At 42.4% G+C, this 24,524-nt stretch overlaps 2 protein-coding genes across 3 annotated transcripts in view; one reads left to right on the forward strand and one right to left on the reverse strand.

Annotated features, from left to right (window-relative positions):
* Nucleotides 1-203: 203 nt before the first annotated feature.
* Nucleotides 204-1,803, forward strand: LOC137018279 (transcription factor Adf-1-like). The gene is made up of 3 exons (XM_067382885.1): nt 204-651; nt 963-1,144; nt 1,327-1,803. Exons 1-3 carry the CDS (start codon nt 501-503, stop codon nt 1,801-1,803), a joined length of 810 nt encoding a protein of 269 aa, XP_067238986.1. The 5' UTR covers nt 204-500.
* A 6,203-nt stretch (nt 1,804-8,006) lies between these two features.
* The window catches only part of LOC137018600 (kinesin-like protein KIF3C), a 32,593-nt gene continuing 16,075 nt past the window's right edge, over nt 8,007-24,524 (reverse strand). The window contains exons 4-9 of one of the 2 annotated variants that reach the window (XM_067383283.1): nt 23,557-23,675; nt 23,232-23,348; nt 21,567-21,675; nt 21,300-21,466; nt 12,077-12,159; nt 8,007-10,475 (exon numbers count right to left, since the gene is read on the reverse strand). In XM_067383283.1, coding sequence (XP_067239384.1) covers nt 10,321-10,475; nt 12,077-12,159; nt 21,300-21,466; nt 21,567-21,675; nt 23,232-23,348; nt 23,557-23,675 — 750 coding nt within the window. In that variant the 3' untranslated portion in view covers nt 8,007-10,320. The remainder of the gene's footprint in view (nt 10,476-12,076; nt 12,160-21,299; nt 21,467-21,566; nt 21,676-23,231; nt 23,349-23,556; nt 23,676-24,524) is intronic. The other variant, XM_067383284.1, reaches the window with a different exon arrangement.

Below are 24,524 nucleotides of genomic sequence, written 5' to 3' on the forward strand. Positions count from 1 at the left end.
AAAGGGAAATGACCCGCATGTAGGTTAAACAGAACACGACACCAGCTCACCACACGCGACCTCCAGCCTCCCCCGATTAACCGTAACGGAAGGCGCCGCGTTGGCACACGCGTTAATTATTCAGAGAAGATCGAGATAAACTGCATCAGCAGCTCTACTGTAAACCTCCATCCAGACTAAGAGAGAGAGAGATTGTCTAAAGGCCGGAACACACCAAGCCGACGGTCGGCCGTCGGGCAGTTTTTCTTCGTCGGCCGACTAAGTTTCCTCGGTGTGTTCTGCACCGTCGGCTGAAGTTGGTCCTCGTCGGCTTTGTTTCGGCCGATTCGAAATGTTGAATCGGCGTTGGACCTCGTCGGGCCGTCGGGCCATATGATCATTCTGATTGGCTGTTCAGCTAGCGAACCAGTGCATGAGAAAAGAAAAACGGAAGTGACGAAGCAAGTAAACGACGAAGTCAAGAGGGAACACACATTGTTTACCTTAGGTACGTGAAAGACATGGCTATCTGGAACGAGGCAAGTGAAGACGAATTGATCAACATGATCCAGGAAAGGCCGGGTTTGTATGACATTACGGAAAAATGTTATGTCAACCGTGTGCTGAAAGCTGAACTGTGGCGTGAGATCGAAAATAAACTCGTCATATCAGGTAAGATTTCCTTTTTTGGCAATTGAGAAAGCTTGTTTGTAATTGTTCAATAGTCCATAGTAAAACTAATATAACCATTTTAGTGTTTTGTGTGTACCAAACTAAGTTTGTTTATGGAAACAGACAGTAATTAATATGTGCTGTGCTAGCATCTCATATTTCATAATAATATTAAAGTTAATCAAATTGTTAATAATATAATTAACAATACAGCAAAAAGTAACATTTGTTGGCATAACAAATACTCATTAAAGTGACAAAATAAGCAGCCATAACACTTAATGCTTACAAAATTTTACTTTGTCCCTCAGAAAAAGAGCTCAAGAAGCGGTGGGATTCATTGCGAACCCAATACATGCGTTATAAGAAACAAGGACCCTCAGGAAGTTCTGGAGCTCAGAAGACTGGCAGGCAGCAATGGATCCTGAACCGCCTGCAGTTTCTAGAGCCTCACACAAAAAGGAAGGAGAGCACTTCAAATCTAATGATCATGGTAAATAAACAAATATATTTATATTTATTTATTTATTTATTGTTTAATTTCAGAATAAAATAAACATTTTGCTTTTGTAAGATGGCAAGTGCTTCTTTAAAAGAGTCTATTCACAAGTAACTCCGCATATTAAGTCAAGCCATTACATTAACTTGTCACATTTGTATCTTATGTTTTTTAAGGAACCTGCGGCTGATAGTGATTCCTGTTCACCCTCAGATGGTACCAACAGTGACACCTGGACTGGCACCCATGAAGACCCCAGCTTCAGTGATGCTGACCTACGGTCAAGTACACCCTTGGCTGAATCCACCATCTGTGGAACTGAGTCCACAGCCATGAGAAAGGACCATTTGCAAAGCTCCAACATAAAACCAAAGCCTCCAGGGAAGCGCAGGAAGATGCAAGACGAATCCTCCAGCGAGGAATCCACAAACTTGATGCGCACCATCGGCAAAACTCTGGAAAAGTTGGCATCACAGGAAAACACCAATGATGCCATCTCAGCTTACTGCAAAAATCTTGAACACAGAATGCGGAATTTGCCACCACATCTACTGCCACATTTCCAGCATGAGGTTGATAATTGCATTTTCAAATATTCAGTGGGCCACAACCATGCACTGGATGCATCTTCCAATCAGTATACACACTTGTAATTTTTTATGTAGCAAAATTGTAAACAGATATTGTAGCATTTAGTAAATATGTCACGCTTAGTTGTACGTTATATTAGAGTACTTATGCAAAGTTTATATTTCTGTACATTTTATTTATTTTAAATACCAACTGTTGATATTTTTCTGTAAATTACCTTAATGCTATTTTTGCACATTTGAAAATAAAACACTGACTTTGTGTAAAAGGTACTTCACTGTTCTTTATGTAAAAAAAAAAATCACAAAACACAATGATGTAAAAATATAAACTTTATTTTGCAAATTCACACCATTGTTATAAAACATAAACCAAGGTCAAGGGGGAAAGAAACAAGTTTGCTACATGCTTATATTTTGCCCCACTGAAAGGGCACTGCACCGGTGTCCGAATTAAAGTACTGGCACAGTTTATCCCTGAGCTGTTTGGCGTGTGTTGTACTGTTGGTTGTGCGTGGCAGAGAGGCCTGCTGTAGGCCAGGGTCTTCTCTCCATCTTCCAGGGACAGTGTCATGATCTTGTTCTTCCTGGTCGATTCCTGCCATGTACACTTCACAGCACTCTTTGCGCAGAAAGTTGTGCAGAGCACAGCAAGACAAAACAATGTCCTCCACTTTGGCAGTGCTTTGAATATTAATGGTGGTTAGTAGGACGCGAAAACGATTTGCCAGGATGCCAAATGCATTTTCAACCACCCTTCGAGCTCGCGAAAGTCTGTAATTGAATATGCGTTGCTCTACAGACAGCTTGCGGTTCGGGTATGGCTTCATGAGGTATTCCTTTAGGGAATGCCTCATCAGCCACAATGCAGTAAGGGGCCAGCTGGTCTGATTCAGGAAGTGGTGCAGGTGCAGGAATGTTGGATGTTCTTTTCTCCAAGGCATCCTGCAATGAGCATCCCCCAAACACTCCACCATCTGAAATGCGCCCGTTGCAGCCCACATCAACATACAGAAATCTGTAGTTGCTGTCTACCAGTGCCATAAGCACTATTGAGAATGTATGCTTGTAGTTGAAGAATTTAGATCCAGATCCTGGAGGGGGACGAATGTTAATGTGCTTTCCATCCAGAGCACCCAGGCAATTTGGGAAATGCCACTGATTCTGGAATCCAACGGCTACTTGCTGCCACTCTTCCACTGTGTCTGGGCACTAAAAAACAATATAATTAAAAGAAATTAGTTTAACTCGTCAGACCATTAATAACTCAGTGATTTTGACATTCTTGAATTAACCCTGCAAAGCCCACTTCTGCAGAATTACAACATCACTTTCAAAAATTTAAAAAAAATGCCTGCAAATGTTTTTTTCTCTCAAGATCACATTTACATAGTTAATGGGTTCTATTGTTCGTCCTCACAATGCTATTGGGTTGAAGAAGTGTTTATAGGTCAGCATTAGGCTCTTTATGTTTTGGATTTTGGGGGGAGATGCCTGTTGCATTGTTCAGGGACAGGTATGAATGGTCTTGAATATGAACCTGTAAGTGCTCTGGGGGGATGAATGTGTTCTTTTAGTATGATAAGTAGAGAGCATAATAGGCCAGCCAGACTGTATTGTTTGAATGTAGTAGTGGAATTTATTTGCATTGAAATTATAATTTGATGGATAATACTTAGATCTCTGCCCTCGACACATGGTCTACCATCCTGTCTATTCTTTCAGTTTATCTACTACAATATAAGACCCTAAAATTACCCTTATTAAAATGTAAAAAACTGAAAAATCTTTAATTTCTACATCAGAGGCCTCCTAAAACAATATCTGAGAGATCAAAAAAATTGCTCATTTTTGGGCTAAAACAAAAAACATTAAACAGATACATGTATACCTTTAGGTATTTCTCTTTTAAGACTTGGTAGATTGCTGCACAGGTTTCAGGAACAAATTGCTGAATTGTGGACATTCCCACCGGAATTGGTAAGAAAGGCTCTTGAAGCTTTCTCCTGCAAAGATTACAAACACATAACTCCACTATTAATTTTCCACACCTTTTACAGAGTCAAATCTAACACTTTTAATGCATTTGTACTACACTACATTAAAGCAAATATTTTTTTGATCAGTTATTAAAGACATTGTGCTACAAACAACCATAATAATGTTTTATACATTGTGTCTTTTTAAAGTAGGCTACAACTGGATACAAAATAATAAAATTCTTTTCACTTTTATAATGCTTCATAATACACCAAAATAAACACAACTGAAAAGGTGTTTTAATGAAATGTTCAAACAACGAATAACCTTACCTGTTGCCAAGAACCGTAGTGTAATCATCAGACGTTCCCCCACGGAGATACAATCCCGGTAGTTCGTGTTTGTTCTCTGTATGATTGGACTAATAAGTTCTTTTAACATGTGAAATTGAGTGGGAAAAAAGCCGAGCGAAATTTTTAAAACCACAAGTTTCCTGTAACTCTCGAGCTCTCGACACAGGTTCGGGAAAGCACCTTGGGCCTGTCTCTGGAGTATCCATGGTTTCACCCATTTAGTGCGCTTTCTCCGTATTTTTCTCATCCGCTTCTTCTTTTCCTCTTCCACAAGCAAAAGACCAAGGGCTGACAAAGCCAGTGCCATTTGCAACGTGTCGGACATTTTTGAAATAACACGAATCCGTATGTGATGAGCGAGAACTGGTTTTTCATGCACCTTTGTTTATGTTTTGTATCCCTGTAGCTCTTCCGGTCTCCCTAGCAACGAACCATAGCAACGAACACAAACTACTGCCACCTGCTGGCATGGAAAGGCATTTCATCTCACGCAGGCGCAGAACGGACGTGCTATTTGGCCGTCGGCTGTCGAACGTCGGCTTGGTGTGTCAGGGCAACTTTGGACCCAGACGCTGCCGACGCCAGCCGACGCCAGCCGACCCCGCAGTCTGCTTTCGTCGCCACTAGTTCGTCGCCGTCGGCTTGGTGTGTTCCGGCCTTTACCCTGCCCTCGATGACTCCATCTGACAAATGAAAACGCTCGAGCCAAAACACTAAAACACTGTTCTAAAGTTTGGGATCTTCCCAAAAAATAAATAAATAAATCAAAATTGTTTTTGAAGTGACAGTATAAAGACATTTAAGCTCTCTTACAGAAGATTTAATAGGCTTAGATGCTGTTTAACTTTCTATTAGTCAAAAAAGCTTCCACAAAAATATGAAGCTGCACAACTGTTTTCAACATTGATATTAAAGGTGCAATATGTGAGAGTTTTGCAGTAAAATATCCAAAAACCACTAGGTCAGTGTTATATATTTTGTTCACTTGAGTACTTACAATATCCCAAATGTTTGCAACTATTTGTAAATCGTGAGAAAATTACAATTTTAACCAAGGCACCGGGACGTGTGAGGAGTCGCCTGTCAATTGCTTCATACCCGCGTTACCCTCTGTTTCCTGTTTTATTTTGAAGAAACAATGGAAACACCAAAGATGCTTTAATATTTGCATGTTTTAACAGACAAGGGAACAACTGTTTTGATATATTTATAGACAGAAAACTAATTATTGTTATATAGCTCAACACGTTTAGTCTTATTGTTTAAATCTAATTGTCTTGGTTTTTTGAGAGTACCATGCTTTACCATGCCTCAGAGAAAAACACTATTTTGTGAAGTAGCTAACATAGCATAATCAGATGCAGCTTTATTTTTAGTAACAGTAATACAGAATTTTCTCCATCATACAATATGCCATCCAGCATTTAATATACTGTAAAATGGATCTATCTTACTGCAGTGTGTAACAGTGTCTCACAGCAGCCGCCGAGCGAACGCACAGAGTAACGTTATAACATAATTTCAACACTCTCAAATGTATCTAATATGATAAACAGAGCTGCGTTACCTCATACTCATGACTGGAAAAGCTGAAGCGGCGCCGGCGACTGTGTCATAATAAAAGTCCCGCTGCTCGTGAGGCGTGTGTTGCTCAATCGCTCCAGCTCCTCGTTCAGCTCCACAACACTCGCTCCTGCTCTGCTTCATACTACAGGCTATTAAGGTTAATGATCGCATCCCTGAACATGATTTCTTCCCAAGTCCTATCTCTATTCTTTTCCACCAGCCGTTGAGGTGAGGACCACATTTCCCAAGATTCCGCGCTCAAACTTGCCGTCATCAAGCTACGCCTTTGTTTTGAATAGACCTCTAATGGACAGAAAATATTACATATTGCACCTTTAATCAGAAATGTTTCTTGAGCATCAAATCAGCTTATTAGAATGATTTCTGAAGGATCATGTGACACTGAAGACTGGAGTAGTGATGCAGAAAATTCAGCTTTGATCACAGGAATAAATTACATTTTAAAATATATTCAAATAGAAAACGGTTATTTTAAATTGTAATTATATTTCACAATATTACTGTTTTTACTGTATTTTTGAACAAAGCTTTGGTGAGCATGAAAGACTTCTGTAAAAAACATTAAAACTCTTACAGACCACAAACTTGTAAATTCAAGCACACACACATTTGTTTTTCTATCACCATAACACTTTCCATTGACTTCTATTGTTTTTATGCTGACTATAATGCCATTTCATATATCCTCAAACCCTAAAACTAACCCGAAAACAAACCTTTATGCACTTTTTAGATTTTCATTATTTAATGTTTATTAAGCTATATTGCACCATATAGTTGAACCCAAAATGCACATTCGCACATTCTGTTATCATTTACTCACCCTCATGATCCAAATATGAACTTTCTGTCTTCTGTGAAACACAAAAGAAAATATTATGGAGTTTATCTCTGACAAGAAATTGACAAAAGCCCCTTGAAAGAAGTACAATACATACAATTTGTGTGTTATATTCAAAGTCTTCTAAGTATAGCTAAAGCCAAATTATACTTCACTTTTTATGTGTACGCGAGGGTCAGCGTGCACTCTAAAAAATGCTGACAATGGACAAACCCAGCGATTGGGTTGTTTTAACCCAGCAGTTGGGTTAAATGTTTGCCCAACCTGCTGGGTAGTTTTATTTAACTCAACTATTGTTTAAAAACTACAGTATTGCTTACTTAAAATGAACCCAAAATATCTTGAAAATTAACATTTATGTTTAATTTATGTTTAATAAGTCAGCCATATAGTCATTTTCAAACAATAGTTGGGTTAAATAAAACTACCCAGCAGGTTGGGCAAACATTTAACCCAACAGTTGGGTTAAAACAACCCGATCGCTGGGTTTGTCCATTTTCAACCCAACTTGGGTTGTTTTTAACCCAGCATTTTTTAGAGTGTACAATGCGCTTGACGCAAATTTCGCCATCAGAAGAGTTGCTCACCACCAGAATTTTTGTAACTGCGCTTAGGTTGCACATGCACATTTTTTTTTTTTTGCAGTAATTAGTTTATCCACAAGATGGCAATCATGCCCCGGGGGTGTCGATTCAAAAGGTAGTCAAACAAAAACTGCATAAACAGAACAGAAGGGAACACATGCAAGCTACAGCGACAGTGGAGGCCTATATAGACAACAGATTGTGCGAAGAGGTTAGAAAGTACCCTCATTTGCACAACTCTAGCATGAAAGAATACAAATTTACATGGTTTGTAACTCATGGTGAGATTTCTCAAAACTGCGCATGTGTCGAATACTTGTTACTAGTCAAATGAAGTATAGCTTTCTTTCCAAGGCTGTGCGTTCGACTGTGCGTGTACACTAGCATACACGTAAAAAATGAAGTATACCAAGGGCTTAAGTGTGACAAAAGACTGAAATGTAATTTATTGTTTACTGAAACATATTGGCGCAATCTGCGAACATGCATCTTGACACGCTATATATAAAAAATAGCGTAAAAGAGTAAGCCTAAGATTTGAGAGGAGTTATCATTATAATCTAGCTCATAAGCTGTATTGACACTTTTTGTCATTTGTTGAGCTTTACAGTTTTAATAAACATCCACTTTTAAGAAAAATAGCAGCGTGAGCATCACATTACACATCTCTGTTTGTGTTCCACAGAAGAAAAGAAGTCATAGGCTGTGGATTTGGAATGACACAAACAAATGGTGACAGAATGTTCGTTTTTGGGTGAACTGTCCCTTTAAGACTAAATCAGATGCACTGATGCATGTTTTTATGCAGGTTCACCAGCATAGTTAAGATAAGAGAAACTTTCACAAACACAATCATCTTTTGCCAGAGAACTTTTTTTTTTAATTCCATCCAATGAGAGCAGCTCCATGAGCCGATAACACACAGATCATCCTCTGACACACATAAACTCCACACATGTTCATAATTACAGGAGAGGGGCATCCGGCTGGAGAACATGGCTGCTGCTTTGAGTCAAGTAAATCAAGTAAGCAAGGCGTGCATGTGTGTGTGTGTGTGTGTGTGTGTATGAATGTTTTTGTTTTGTAGGTCTATGGCGTCTCATTGCTTTAAGTTAGTGCAGTGGTTTAAAGGTCTAAGCAAAGGCCAGCTCATATAGTACATGCTCAGCTCTCTCTAGAGCTCGTTCTACAGCCAGGGTTCCCACAACTTTAAACCATTGAATTTCCATCATTTTTATTATAATAAAGATAGGAATACGGATTTTTACACACACATACTCACCAGCCACTTTATTAGGTACACATCAACTGCTCATTATCAACACAAATATCTATTCAGCCAATCACACGGCAGCAACTCAATGCATTTAGGCAACTGAGCATCAGAATGAGGAAGAAAAGTGACTTTGAACGTGGCATGGTTGTTGGTGCCAGACGAGTTGGTCTACTAGGCTGATCTACTAGGACTTTCACAAACAACCATCTCTAAAGTTTACATAGAATGGTCAGAAGAAGAGAAAATATCCAGTGAGCGACAGTTCTGCGGGTGAAAATGCCTTGTTGATGTCAGAGGTCAGAGGAGAATGATCAGACTGGTTTGAGCCGAGAGAAAGGCAACAGTAACTCAAATAACCATTGAGGTCTGCAGAAGAGCATCTCTGAACACGTCCAACCTTGAAGCAGATGTTCTACAGCAGCAGAAGACACACCGTCAGCTAAGAACAGGAAATGAGGCTACAAATCACACATGCTCACCAAAATTAGACAAAAGTTTGGAAAAACGTTGCCTGGTCTGATGAGTCTCGGTCAGGTCAGAATTTGGTTTAAACAACATGAAAACATGACTCCATCCTGTCTTATATCAATGGTTCAGGCTGCTGATGGTGTAATGGATATTTTCTTGGCACACTTTGGGCCTCTTAGTACCAATTGGGCATTGTTTAAATGCCACAGCCTACCTGAGTATTATTGCTGTCCATGTCCATCACTTTACGACCACAGTGTTGTCATCTTCTGATAGCCACTTCCAGCAGGATAACATGCCATGTCATGAAGCTCAAATCATCTCAAACTGGTTTCTTGAACATGACAGTGAGTTCACTAAACTCAAATGGCCTCCACAGTCACCAGATCTCAATCCAATAGAGGATCTTTGGGATGTGCTGGAGATTCACATCATGGATGTGCAGCAACTGTGTGATGATATCATGTCAATATGGAGCAAAATCTCTGAGGAATGTTTCCAGCACTTTGTTGAATCTATGCCACGAAGAATTAAGGCAGTTCTGAAGGCAAAAGGAGGTCCAACCCGGTACTAGAAAGTGTACCAGATAAAGTGGCCGGTGATTGTATATGCACACACACACACACACACACACACACACATCATATATTATGATACCTGTTTGAAAACAGTATTTTTTTTATTTTTTTTTTTTCATGTTTATATTTATATAGATTTATTCACATAATAATATGTTTATATTAAAAAATGCATAAATTAAATCTCCTTAACTTTTAACATTTGATTCATTTCCATGACTTTTCCAGGCCTGGAAAACCAATCAAATTCCCTGACATTTCCAGGTTTTCCATGAGCCTGTGGGAACCCTGTAGATCCTTCCTCCAGCCAATCAGCCGCCTCCCGTCCAGAACCCTGATCAGAATCACAAAGACACACACATACAGTAAGACATGCAGATAGAAAGAGAGACGTTCCTCTTGCTCAGCTCTTTTCTTTACAGCAGGAAGTGAAAGCTCAGGGTGAGCGATCGCAAAGCCTCGTCCGTTTTAGCTTCCATCATTCGAGGTGTGTGTGGCTCTACTCCTGGTTTGGACCCGTGCAGGTCAGTACGTAAACAGTGAGGTTGACCGATGGTTTTGGAAGCAGCAAAATGAATAACTAGCATAACTAGCTTAACTAGCCTCAGTTGTCAGGTCAGGCAACACTTTTCAGTGCTGTTGATGGTAGTAATCAAAGTGTCTTCACTGTCCTGAGGAGCAGAGAGCAAGAGAGAAAGAAAGGGCGAATAATTTTACTAATATTGATCGTTTTATTGGTCCTGATGGGCTGGAATGGGTCTAGTCCCACGTTCACTGTTATTTCAAACTGCAGATCAGATCGTGAGCAGGTTTCCATCTGGTTGAAGGTTTGATCGCTCCAGTCTTTGTTAATGGTGACGGACGGTTCGTCTCACCCCGTCTTCCTCTGTCTATGTTGGATTGATTGACTTGTTTATGCCTTACAGGGGGCGGTAATATGGTAATTCCAAGTCTCATTCCTGGGCTGTTGCCATGGTGATGTTTTGTGGGTGTGGCAAGCTGTGGGACCCTGAGGATGCCAAAGAGAGGGCGGAGCTTGAGGAGGAAATGACTTGCGGAGACTGGCACCTGTGAACACATATGATGTCATTATTTTGAGATCAACAAGACACTTGTACTACTTTTGTACAGAGTGCATATAGTTTACAAATTAATGCACAAATACCCAGATGACCTACTTTAATTTCCAAAATGTGCTTTATTCTCAACATTTTATCTCGACTTTTTTCTCGAAATTTAACAACATTTTTCTTATAATTTAACAAATTTGTTCTCATAATTTAACAAATTTGTTCTTGTAAATTAATGACTTTTTCTCGTAATTTAACGAATTTGTTCTCGTAATTTAGCGACTTTTTTTCTCGTAATTTAACAAATTTGTTCTTGTAAATTAACGACTTTTTCTCGTAATTTAACGAATTTGTTCTCGTAATTTAGCGACTTTTTTCTCGTAATTTAATGAGTTTATTCTCAACATTTTATCTCGACTTTTTTCTCGAAATTTAACGACATTTTTCTCATAATTTAACTAATTTGTTCTCATAATTTAACAAATTGTTCTTGTAAATTAACGACTTTTTCTCGTAATTTAACGAATTTGTTCTCGTAATTTAGCGACTTTTTTCTCGTTATTTAATGAGTTTATTCTCAACATTTTATCTCGACTTTTTTCTCGAAATTTAACGACATTTTTCTCATATTTTAACAAATTTGTTCTTGTAAATGAACAACTTTTTTCTCGTAATTTAGCGAATTTGTTCTCATAATTTAACAAATTTGTTCTTGTAAATTAACAACTTTTTTCTTGTAATTTAATGAATTTGTTCTCATAATCTAACAAATTTGTTCTTGTAAATTAACGACTTTTTTCTCATAATTTAACGAATTTGTTCTCGTAATTTAACAACTTTTTTCTCATAATTTAACGAGTTTATTCTCAACATTTTATCATGACTTTTTTCTTGAAATTTAATGATATTTTTCTCATAATTTAACAAATTTGTTCTCGTAATTTAACAAATTTGTTCTTGTAAATTAACTACTTTTTTTCTCGTAATTTAATGAGTTTATTCTCAACATTTTATCTCGACTTTTTTCTCAAAATTTAATGACATTTTTCTCATAATTTAACGAATTTTTTCTCGAAATTTAACAAGTTTTTCTCTAAATTTAACAACTTTAATCTCGAGATGGTTTTATTTCTTTATTATTGCTTGGCCCTAATCCTCTTCCGTAAAAATGGGAAGTCAAGTCAAGCATCTTAGTATTTTATGCATACAAAAATGTGCAGAAATGGTATGAGGAATACATTCTAAAAATAGCCCTTAAATACTTGAGAAATCTGCACTCAACTATGAACACATGAGCACTATGTTATAGAGATTATAAATTAATCCCGGATTACCCTATAGACCATATCACACTATAAACCTAATTTAATCTTATCACACATAAATCTTTAAAAAAAATGAATTACATAGTTTTATAAGTGATATAAAATTATATTTAATTATTAAAAAATATATAAACAGTATATATGTATGTGCGTATATATATATATATATATATACACATATATATATATATATATATATATATATATATATATATATATATATATATATATATATATATATATATATAAACATGTTCAAAGTCGCTTAAATCACCTTTCTTCCCCATTCTGATGCTCAGTTTGAACTTCAGTAGATCATCTTGACCATCACTGCGGCCAAGTATGCCTACTTTCATACTGTATAGTAGGCGAAAAACAGTGACAAAAGAAGTATGTCCGAATTCATAGTATTCATAAAACAGTATTTCTTCCGGTGAGATTCTGAAGTGTGCATCTAATGGGGCCACGGGAGTGGATTTGCGAATGGCAGTGAAGTGACGCAACTGACCTTAGTAGGTCACATGATAATGACAACATGCCGAATGTAGTACGTCCCTACACACATTCATACTATATAGAACATACGGTCGCGAAGTAGTATGAATTGAAATGTAGTACCTACTATACATCGCATACAATATATAATCTTGCTTACAAAGCTCTAAATGGTTTAGCTCCTCAGTCAGTACTTGAGCGAGCTCTTAACACATTACAGTCCTTCACGTCTATTGCGATCTAACAATTCTGGCTAGTTAATAATACCCAGAATCTCAAAATCAACTGCAGGCAGAATTATTTAGCACCTAAACTCTGGAATGGTCTTTCTAGCATTGTTTGGGAAGCAGACACCCTCTGTCAGTTTAAATCTAGACTAAAAACACTTTTTACTCCACTTTAAATCTCTTTAACTCGGCATACACATAACACATTATCACATTTCTATAATTCACATCCATTAAAATCCCCTTGTAGTCAATAATTTTATCCCTTAAAACTCAACGTCTCGGTTACGTATGTAACCCTCGTTCCCTGAAGGAGGGAATGGAGACGTACGTCAGTAGTGACCGACGAATTGGGATATCGCTTAGAGAGCCCTATCATCTTTGTGTAAACTAAAACAAGCCAATGGAATTGGCGTGCGATATTTGCATAATGCGCACTGCCCCCGACAGGTGTATATAAATAGGAAGCAGATGCAATCGCACTCTGTTTTTCGCTGAGGAGACAACTGGTGTCCGCACTACAGCGAGGGTACAGAAACTGTGGCGACGGGACATACGTTTCCGTTCCCTCCTTCAGGGAACGAGGGTTACATACGTAACCGAGACGTTCCCTTTCAGTCGGTCACGTTCGACGTACGTCAGTAGTGACCGACGAATTGGGATCCCAACTAAAGCGCCACAGTTACGAAACCCTTTCCAGTGCCCAGCGCAAGCTCAGCCGCCCATAGCACCGGCTGGCGGTGAAGGGGGCGAGCTTACACCGAGAGAGTCTACTGCTGTCTAACCAATACCCACTAAGTAAACTAGACACACTGGGGAAGCGAACCCGTAATGGACGCTGCGGAGACCACTACCTACCCAATGGGGGAGGAGTTTACGTGGGAATACACACATGGACTGGCCCGGGGGGCAGTACGCATATGGAGTCCCTGGGATGGCTCCACCTGGTAGGGGGAGACTCATCTGACAGGTGACAGCAGAGCTGGCTCTGCTAAGGGAAAGACACGGACTCGGCCCGTAGGGAGTTTTAAACCGTGGAAAATTACACATATGGGACCGCTCACGTAGAGGGGTCACGACATATGGGCCCCAGCCAACAGACAGCGTCAGCGACGGATGTAGGCCTGGCATCAGACACTCCGCAATGTCCGAGCCGAAGGGGGAGGCGGAGGAACTCGACAGGGTTCGCCAAGCGGGGAACACGACTGGAGTGAAAGTATGCACGTATCCGGCCAGAGGCGGGAATGGCATTGCAAGCCGACACTTAGAGTGGGCTCTACAGAGCTCTACAGATATCTGTCAGCGAGGCGCCATGAGCCAGCGCCCAGGAAGAGGCCACCCCTCTGGTGGAGTGGGCTCTCAACCCGAGCGGGCAAGGCACGCCCTGGGATTCGTACGCCAAGGCGATGGCATCCACTATCCAGTGGGCCATCCTCTGCTTGGAGACAGCCTTTCCCTTCTGCTGGCCTCCGTAACAGATGAAGAGCTGATCTGAGGTCCTGAAGCTTCACGTTCTATCCACGTAAACGCGCAGAGCGCGGACGGGACAGAGCAAAGCTAGGGCTGGGTCTGCCTCCTCCGAGGGCAGCGCTTGCAGGTTCACTACCTGATCTCTGAAGGGAGTGGTAGGAACCTAGGGCACGTATCCAGGCCGGGGTTTCAGGATAACGTGAGAATCACCGGGCCCGAATTCTAGGCACGTTTCGTCGACCGAAAATGCATGCAGATCCCCTACCCTCTTCAGGGAAGCCAATGCAACCAGAAGAACCGTCTTAAGGGACATTAGTTTCAGGTCGACTGATTGCAAAAGTTCAAAGGGATGACTCCGGAGAGCTGTGAGAACCAGGGTCAGATCCCAAGAGGGTACGGAGGAAGGGCGAGGAGGATTCAGTCTCCTCGCCCCCCTCAGGAATCTGACGATCAGATCGTGTTTCCACAGGGACTTACCCTCAACTGTGTGGTGATGTGCAGCGATAGCAGCGACATACACCTTCAGGGTGGAGGGAGACAGCCTTCGCTCAAACCCTTCTTGCAGAAAGGAAAGCACGGATCCGACCGAACATGATCGGGGGTCCTCTCGGCGAGAGGCGCACCATTCGACGAACAGGTTCCACTTCAACGCATAGAGACTCCTAGTGGAAGGAGCTCTAGCGGAAGTGATGGTGTCTACGACCGCTTGCGGGAGATCACTCAGAACCTCCGCATCCCGTCCAGGGACCACACGTGGAGGTTCCATAGATCGGGACGCGGGTGCCACAGGGTAACCCGTCTCTGAGTCAGGGGGTCCTTCCTCAGAGGAATCGGCCAGGGAGGGGCTGTCGCGAGGAGAATGAGGTCTGAGAACCAGGTCCGAGTGGGCCAGTACGGAGCCACTAACAGAACCTGCTCCCCGTCCTCCCTGACCTTGCACATGAGTTGTGCAAGAAGGCTCACTGGGGGAAACGCATATTTGCGCAGACCCGAGGGCCAGCTGTGTGCCAGGGCATCCGTGCCGAGCGTGCCGCCGGTCAGGGAATAAAACCACAGGCAGAGGGCAGTTTCCGGGGAGGCAAACAGGTCTACCTGGGCCTCGCCGAAATGCTGCCAAATCAGCTGGACCGCCTGGGGGTGGAGCCGCCACTCGCCTGCAAGTGGATGCTGCCGTGACAGCTCGTCGGCTGCACGGTTGAGCACACCTGAGACACGAGTGGCCCGAAGGGACCTCAGATCCTTCTGACTCCACAACAAGAGATGGCGGGCGAGTTGCGACGTGCGACGACAGTTCAACACCGACTGGACGCGCGCCTCGGTGAGACGCGCAGTCCGTGCGACCGAGTCTAGCTCGAGACCGAGACAAGAGATCCTCTGCCCGGGGGCGAGTTTGCTCTTGTCCCAGTTGACCTGAAGACCCAACCGGCTGGGAGCTACAACCATGTCGGGTAGGACTTTGTATTGACATGCCCGACCCTCGAACGCAGACCGGAGGAAGGGTCTGCGTCGAGGCAGAATCGAGACATGAAAGTACGCGTCCTTCAGGTCTATTGCTGCAAACCAATCCTGGGGACGGTCCAGGATTGGCCGTAGCCCACCGCCCTTTTTCGGTACAATGAAGTAGGGGCTGTAGAACCCCGACTTCATATCGGCTGGAGGGACTGGCTTGATTGTATCCTTCGCCAGGAGGACAGCAATCTCCACCCGGAGAACAGGTGCACTGTCCAACGACACCGGAGTGAAGTGGACAGCCCTGAAGACCGGGGGACGCCGGGCGAACTGAATCGCATAGCCGAGTCTGATAGTACGAATGAGCCAACTGGACAGGCTGGGGAGCGCTATCCACGCTTCCAGACACTGAGCCAGCGGGACCAAAGGCACCACAGATGCACCGGGGGTGGGGCAGCAAGGCAGAGAGGGACCCGACTCGGACGGCTTGGGAGCGGCCCGGAGTGGGGTCGGACTCTGCGAGGCAGCAGTGTGCATGGGAGACGGCGCACGGGACGCGGTCTGCGCCATCACACTGCCGCCTGCTGGCGAATGGAGAGGGAGCTGCCAGCGGCGAGGCGGGGCCTGGCACACTGGCAGACACACCTAGTTGTGACCTGGAGTTTGAGGAAACTGCTCTTTTTGTGGCAAAGTGGGTACCGCTGGACTCCGGAGAGCCAGCGGCAGTAGATGGACAGCCGCCACAAAATCCCCCCGGCCCTCTTCCGGGGGTGGGAGAGCAGATGGAATACTCTCCCAAAGGGCAGGAACCTTCCGCTCCAGGTCGCCCGTCTCAGGGCCGAGTTTTCCCCGACCGCTTGCCACCTGGCTTGGCAGAGACGGGCTGGGCACCACGTCCGCGACCGGCACCCTGCTGTTTGGCTGGTGTAGGCTGCTGCTTTGCCGACTTAGCAGGGGCGGAGGAAGACGCAGGCGGGCGCCCTCGGCAACGAGCGGGCTGAGGCTGAGCCACGGGCGGCTGGGTGGAGGCAGCAGCGGACCGCCGTGGCATGACATGATAGCCTCAGCCTGCTTCTGTGCAGCGGAGAACTGTTGGGCACAGCTCTCCACCGCGATGCCGAAAAGGCCGACCGGAGACACGGGGGAATCCAGGAACTGATGTTTGTCGGTCTCCCTCATGTCTGCCAAGGTCAGCCAGAGGTGGCGTTGCTGGACTACCAGAGTAGACATCGCCTGGCCAACAGAACGCGCTGTCATCTTCGTTGCCCGGAGGGCAAGGTCAGTGGCAGCGCGCAGCTCCCCAAGCAGCTGTTGGTCAGGACCTTCCTGGGGCATCTGCGACAGCGCTTTTGCCTGATAGACCTGCAAAAGGGCCATCGCGTGCAGGGCAGAGGCAGCCTGCCCACAGGCACTGTAAGCTTTCTCAGTCAGACCGGCTGAGAATTCACAGGCCTGGGACGGGAGACGCGGCTCACTGCGCCAGCCAGCGGCCATTGGACACAACTGCATCGCAACAGACCGCTCGACTGGCGGGATCCTCGCGTATCCCCTGGCTTCCCCGCCGTCCAGGGAGGTGAAGGCGGACGAGGGACCAGGCCCTGTACGAGCCCCATACGGAGCTTGCCAAGACCTGGTCACCTCATCGTGTACTTCCGGGAAGAAAGGCATTGGGGCGGGACGCTGGATTTGACCAGCGCGACCCCCCCCCCAAGTACCAATCGTCCAACCGAGATGGGCCGGGAAAGGGTGGAGGGTTCCACTCAAGCCCGACGCACAAGGCGCCCGGGAGAGCACAGCCGTGAGCTCGGGATCCGACTCGGGCAACGCTACCGTCCCGGGCGGCAGCGCGTCCGGGTCTTCCCCCGAGGACTCTGGCTCACCTTCCGATGCTGTGATCGACATCCGATCCGCTGCCGGCGCACCAAAGGTAACGGCTGGACAGTCCGAAGAGGGCCCAGCGGAAACCAACGGCGGCAAGATGGGTTGCGGTGCTGCTGAGGCAGCAGGGGCCCGAGGAGCGTTTCCGCTCGGCGGGGAAGCCCTGACCGTTATCCTCAGGTCGCCCTTCCTATACAGCGCCGTACCGTCATTCCGGTTCCCGGGGCCGGAAAAAACGGTCGTACGCGGCATAGGAGAGGTGACCCCCGCTTCCTGAGACTTCAGGAAGGAGAGCCTCGACCTCAGCACCGCGATAGTCATGTTCCCGCAATGGGAACATGAACCATCCACAAAAGCTGCTTCAGCGTGCAGAATGCCCAAACACGAGATGCAACGATTGTGCCCATTAGCAGGGACCAGGGAACGACCGCACCCAGTAACGCACAGACGAAATGACATACTGTCAGGGTTCGTCTGTAAAGCTCTTTTAGAAGGGGAAGTCAACTCACTCGTGCTGAAGCACCCAGGGAGCGACGCGATGTGTCAGGTACACCACTCCCTGACACACCGAGGAACCGGCCCAAATCGCTACACACACACACACTCTTTGTGTTGCTGTGAAAACAGCAGTTTTAGAGCTTATAGCTCAGCTCCTCGGACACTCGCGACCTCGCTGAACGTGCCCTCTTCACCAGCACCGAAAGCTCGCTGTAATTCCTCTTCTGAGGCAATGTTTTAGAATAAAACAAACGAAGAAAGGAGTCTTCTGAACAGGACACCAGTGAATGGCTCCGAAGCGAAAGACAGAGTGCGATTGCATCTGCTTCCTATCTATATACACCTGTCGGGGGGGCGGTGCGCATTATGCAAATATCGCACGCCAATTCCATTGGCTTGTTTAAGTTTACACGAAGATGATAGGGCTCTCTAAGCGATATCCCAATTCATCGGTCACTACTGACGTACGTCGAACGTGACCGACTGAAAGGGAATGACATATTTAAACATTTTCCTATGAAAATATTTTTTTCTTGCCTTAAAATAGCTTGAATGTAACTCTACACCCTTGCTTCATTTAGTATATGAATATGCAAATTAGCCCCGCCTCCACTCAATCACATAAGCTCAGAATACCTAATCCACACGGTCAACTTTACTGTAGTAAACGCTGCACAATGGCAAGTGTAAATACTGGTTTAATTTTAGCCATATATGTTTGAACCAGAGTGGAAGAGAATTACACAAGTCCATGTATCAGAATTATAATCGCTCTCTACAACGTCAGACACAAAACGGTAATTAATATGATTAGCCTTTTGCTTGACTACTTTATCAAACAGCTAATAATGTGTTGCTAATGTTACACAAATCATGTTCCTCTTAGAATCACTTTGAACAACTTAAAACGTTAGTGGAGAAAGGTATATAGTTCATTATAACATTGTAATATTCATCATATAGATAATTGGAAGAATTATGTTATATTGCTAAATGTATCAGATTTTTCATATCAACAGAAAAAATATACAGAGATAACCTTCTCTCAAGACTCCCCTGCTTTGCAGCTTGTTAATGATATGCTAAAGCCCGCCCACATGTTGACGTGATTGGTTACAACATGCTTGTGATGTAGAGAACAAGGGAAATTTCAATCCTTCTTTGGGTCATGTCAGTTTTAAGGAGAAAATAATTTTGCATGATGAATTTGCACATGGTTTGTCTTAAAGCATGTTAAAACACCACATCGACATATAAACAACATTAAAAACTTTGATTTTCACCACAGGGGGACTTTAAAGGATTGTTAGGCTGCATAAATGAGGTCAACCGGAACTGGGAACACTTCCCACAACATCCCATGTACTTGTTACATCGTAAGAGGAACGGCATCTACGCTAATATTAGTCTTTCTGTTTATCCCAAGGTTACCGTAGTCATCCGCATTCGGCCCGTATCCAGATCAGATGGTGGGCCTGCACCTAGACATGACCTCAACAAGCCCTGAATGTCAGCAGAGATCCTGTCAACTAGACAATCCCCTGTGAAGACCTCGTCGACACGACAGCCATCAGCACAGATCCTCGGCAAAGACCACAAGAACCAGACAAGACCTCCACACAGTCCTATGACCAGCTTCGTCTCTATACCGGCGTGATGAATCTGATCTTCAAGCAAAAGGAACTGGATGAAATATCTAAATGCTACCGATCCACAATCTGAATTCTGACGCAGCCTGAATCCCCAGGTGAAAAAAAGTATATTTGAAGAGTTCATTTGCAAAAACCGATAAACGCCATTTTTAAAAAAAATGAACTAAGTGCTGTGCATTATTCTCCATATATAGCACGTTCTGTACCCTAAATCCATTTTGTCAGAAGAGCCGGTTTTGCCCACTTTCAGGCATCGCAAGTTCACGTTTTACAGCAGAAGCCGACAAGCGCCCTTGTTTGTGTACAGACAGAAACCAATAAGTCCGTTTTAGCGAATCAGCGCGCAGTATTCAGGTCAGGTGACAAGGCTTCTAGTCACTTCAAAAAGACGCGCTAGCTGAGGAAAGTTTTATCAAAGCTCACTAAAAGTGATCGAGGATTTATGATTTCGACTCCTGTAAGTCCTTGTACACCATACACGACTTACATGCTGAAAAATTGGTTGTCCTTTTGCTTGTGTGTTTGTGTGTGCGCGCGCACGTGCGTGTGTGGATGAGTGCGTGTGTGTGTACTTGTGTGCCGATCTGTGTGTGTGTGTGTGTGTGTGTGTATGTGTGTGTGTGTATGTGTGTGTGTTTGAGAGAGAGAGAGCGTGTGTGTGTGTGCCGATCTGTTTGTTTGTGTGTGTGTGTGTGCGCGCGCGTGGGTGGGTGGGTGTGTGTGTGCGTTTGTGTGCACATGTGTGTTTGAGAGTGTTTTAAATGCAATTACTTGGGTTTTGTTTAACTATGAAACATGAAATGTGGAGTTATCTGCTTTTGCCAAAAAAACGACTGTTGGAGTTATCTGCTTTTGCTAAAAAACAAACTTTTAATATATATATAAAACATACTTTCAATGAATTTTATTTTTTTAATTTACCTGTATTTTTTAGAGTTATCATTTCTTAATCAAAACAGCCCAACTGCAGTTTGATTGTTATTACTTGAAATGCACAATAAAAAAAACATGATTTGTGAGAATTCATAAAAATGGAGTTATCTGTTTTTGCAAATAAACTCTTCATTTCTATAATGTACAGTACTTAAAGTGCTCTATTTTCGTGCACTAATTTTATACTAAAAATTCTTCTTTAGTACTTCTTAAGATCACCTTAAGAACATCTAAGTGTACTCAACTGTGCTATTTTGAGACATCATGAAATATGAACTAAAATGTGCTTTTAATATACTATCTCTATATTAAAAAAATGTATTTAGATACTACTTATAGTGCATTTGAACCCATATTGTACTACAAGTGGTATCTAAATATATTTTTTAAATACAGAGATAGTATGTTAAAAGCACATTCTAGTTCATATTTCATGCTGTCTCAAAATAGCACAGTTGAGTACACTTAGATGTTCTTAAGATGATCTTAAGAAGTACTAAAGATGAATTTTTAGTATATTAAGTACAAAATTAGTGCACGAAAATAGAGCACTTTAAGTACATTATAGAAGTGTACTTTTTTTTCACCTGGGTCAAAATCATACTGTGTTCGTTTGTTGGCCGGCCAGAGGAGGACTGGACCGTCTGAGCCTGGTTTCTCCTAAGGCCTTTTTTCTCCATTCTGTCACCAGATGGAGTTTTGGCTTTCTTAGTTGGGGACACTTAATATCAACCAATATTATTGATTTGACTGCACTGACACTATTGCGCTACATAAATAAAGTATGTGATTTTGGATGCAGCATATGCCTAAATGCGTTGAGTTGCTGCCATGTGATAGGCTGATTAAATGCGTTAACAAGCAGTTGAATCTTTATCTTTGAAGTTGTACTGACCATGACTGAGATTTTCTGACCCGTCCAGATGCTGATTTCTCTCTGTAACTGCTGTTGTCCAGCAGAACATCTCGAGATGGTTCCACATCTGATCCGGACCTCGGGAGGTCCAGTTGAAACACGACGGGAGGAGTCATGTCCAGTTCCAGAACCATTATATTCTCCGCCTATGGAGGGACATAACTCATTTCAACCATTTCATTTTAACATCATGTCTACGTTGCACTTTTTCTTCCTACTCTTCCATCTCTCTCTCCATAAACGTACCCTGTATCTGGAATGAGCTCCCATCGCTATGGCAACCCTGGCGTACTGGCTGATTGGTCGCTTGTATCCCACAGCGGAGACTGGTCTTCTCTTCATCTGAGTGAATTTACTGTGTCAGAAACACAGAAAACAGACGAGAACATCAACTTCACTATCAGTATATGAGTTGTTCTGCTCAGTGAAGCACAAAATCACTCATGTCAGATTGTTATTTTAGCATCACTGCTATACTATTATAGTATTTATTAAAGGTGCCCTAGAATCAAAAATCGAATTTACCTTGGCATAGTTGAATAACAAGAGTTCAGTACATGGAAAAGACATACATTGAGTTTCAAACTCCATTGTTTCCTCCTTGTGTAAATCTCATTTGTTTAAAAGACCTCAGAAGAACAGGCGAATCTCAACATAACACCGACTGTTACGTAACAGTCGGGATCATTAATATGTACGCCCCCAATATTTGCATATGCCAGCTCATGTTCAAGGCATTACACAAGGGCAGCCAGTATTAACGTCTGGATGTGCACAGCTGAATCATCAGACTAGGTAAGCAAGCAAAAACAATAGTGAAAGATGGAAGATGGAGCGATAATAACTGACATGATCCATGATAACATGATATTTTTAGTGATATTTGTGAATTGTCTTTATAAATGTTTCGTTAGCATGTTGCTAATGTGCTGTTAAATGTGGTTAAAGTTACCATCGTTTCTTACTGTATTCACGGAGACAAGAGCCGTTGCTATTTTCATTTTTAAACACTTGCAGTCTGTATAATTCATAAACACAACTTCATTCTTTATAAATCTCTCCAACAGTGTAGTATTAGCCGTTAGCCACAGAGCATATAGCCTCAAATTCATTCAGAATCAAATGTATTGTTTTGTAATTGTAATTGTTTATGCACTGTATAACTGCACTTATAGTCGAGAGCTCGGGAGGGCAGGGAGCACGAGATTTAAAGGGGACGCAGCCTGAATCTGTGCATATTTAATGATGCCCCAAAATAGGCAGTTAAAAAAATTAATTAAAAAAAATCTATGGGGTATTTTGAGCTGAAACTTCACAGACACATTCAGGGGACACCTTAGACTTATATTACATCTTTTGAAAAGACGTTCTATGGCACCTTTAATATTTTAAATTCGTTAGTTAAAGTTTGAGTAAATTTGTTGTGTTTTTGTCTTTTTTTTGGTTTATTTTAGTACTTGAACTTAAACAAAAAAATGGGAAATGTTTATTGTTATTATTATTTTTATTATTATTTGAAATTATTTTATTTAAAATTATTTTATTTTATTTAGAATTATTTTTTTAAATTTTATTTCAGATGACGTTTATTTTATTTCAAGTAAAGAAATGTTTTTTTATGTTTTTAGTTTTAATTAATGATGATAACTCTGTGTCAGATCATGCTGTCAGTTACTTGTATAACAAGTACTATGGTATAATACCATGGTATTTTTTGAAGTACAATGGCTCTTAAGGCTTTTGCTTATATGCATGTAATGTGATTTGTAAACAAATATAAATTTGTTCCTGCATATACATTTTATTACAAAACTAAAAATGAACTCTTTCACCACTACATACTCCCCTTATTTCCATTATTATTGAGTTGTGTGTTGTGTAAATCAGAGTGCTGATGCGATGTTCACTCACTTCTCTGCCGGGACGAGAGGCTGAAACTTCCACTGGTCTTCCTCAGTGTCAAACTGAAGTCTGTTCATTATTTTATTCTTCTCTTCAGGAGGTATAAAGTTCTCTATGATCAGATATCTACAGAGACACAGACACATGAGCTGTAAGCACTAGATACGGCTGTATGATGGCTTTTTGGAGACAGAGTTGTTCCTAGAATCCTTTGACAAAGCCTCCCCTTGGAGATGTCATCAACGGTAAAATGATGCGCAAGTAAAGTGAGTGATTTTGTTTTTTAAATGGAACAGACGTGTCTATTAGATGTTGTTTTGGAGCTCAGACTCACTTGAATTTGAGCTCTCTGGTCAGTTCATTCTGTGTTTGTTCAAGCTCCTGTCGGCTCCTCACATGCTCATCATTCACATCCTGGATATCAGCCTTCAGAGACTGAAGCTTCGCATACAGCTGCACAGAGAGAGACAGAGAGACCATGTGATCATCCATCCACCCATCATCATCATCATCATCATCAATGCTTCATCATCATACTTATCTCTGCTTCATAATCATCATCCATCCATTCATCCATCATCATTATTCATCCTTCATCATCATCATCATCATCATCCATTCTTCTTAATCAACTGTCGTTCATCATCGTCATCATCCATCCTTCATCATCATCCATCATTATCTGTCCATCATCATCTATCCTTCATCATCATCATCCATCTATCATCATCTGTCCTTCATCATCATAATCATGTCCATCATCCATCCTTCATCATCATCCATCATCAACTTCTGTCCTTCATCATCATAATCATCATCCATCCATCGTCATCTGTCCTTCATCATCCATCATCATCATCATCTGTACATCATCCATCCTCCTTCATCATCATCCATCCATCATCGTCATCATCATCCATCCTTCATCATCATAACCATCATCCATCCTTCTTCATCATCATCATCATCATCATATGTCCTTTATTTTCATCATCATCCATCCTTCATCATCTGTCCTTCATCATCATCATACATCCATCATCATCATCATCATCATCTGTCCTTCCTTATCATTAGGCCTGCACGATAAATCGTAATTAACCTGAAATCGTGCTTAAACCATTTGGCTCTTGTCCAACAAAAATTTTTCTCCAAACTCACTTCATAACGTCAGTTGAGTCAATTAGCATTGAAGTATAAATATACTTTATTATCATGAAAATACCCGCAAAGGCTTGAAGAACTCAGATAAACCATATATTGTCATAGTTGTGTGTTTATTAGTCATGTTTAATCAATCAA

Source organism: Chanodichthys erythropterus, chromosome 4 (genome assembly GCF_024489055.1).
Source record: "Chanodichthys erythropterus isolate Z2021 chromosome 4, ASM2448905v1, whole genome shotgun sequence".
In the NCBI taxonomy this organism is placed as follows: domain Eukaryota; kingdom Metazoa; phylum Chordata; class Actinopteri; order Cypriniformes; family Xenocyprididae; genus Chanodichthys; species Chanodichthys erythropterus.

What these genes read in the sequence shown, in the direction of transcription:
- LOC137018279 (XM_067382885.1), top strand. Translation starts at nt 501, where the DNA reads ATGGCTATCTGGAACGAGGCAAGTGAAGACGAATTGATCAACATGATC. An exon ending in AAATAAACTCGTCATATCAG is followed by an intron (nt 652 to 962) that starts GTAAGATTTCCT and finishes TTTGTCCCTCAG; the next exon opens with AAAAAGAGCTCAAGAAGCGG. An exon ending in CTTCAAATCTAATGATCATG is followed by an intron (nt 1,145 to 1,326) that starts GTAAATAAACAA and finishes ATGTTTTTTAAG; the next exon opens with GAACCTGCGGCTGATAGTGA.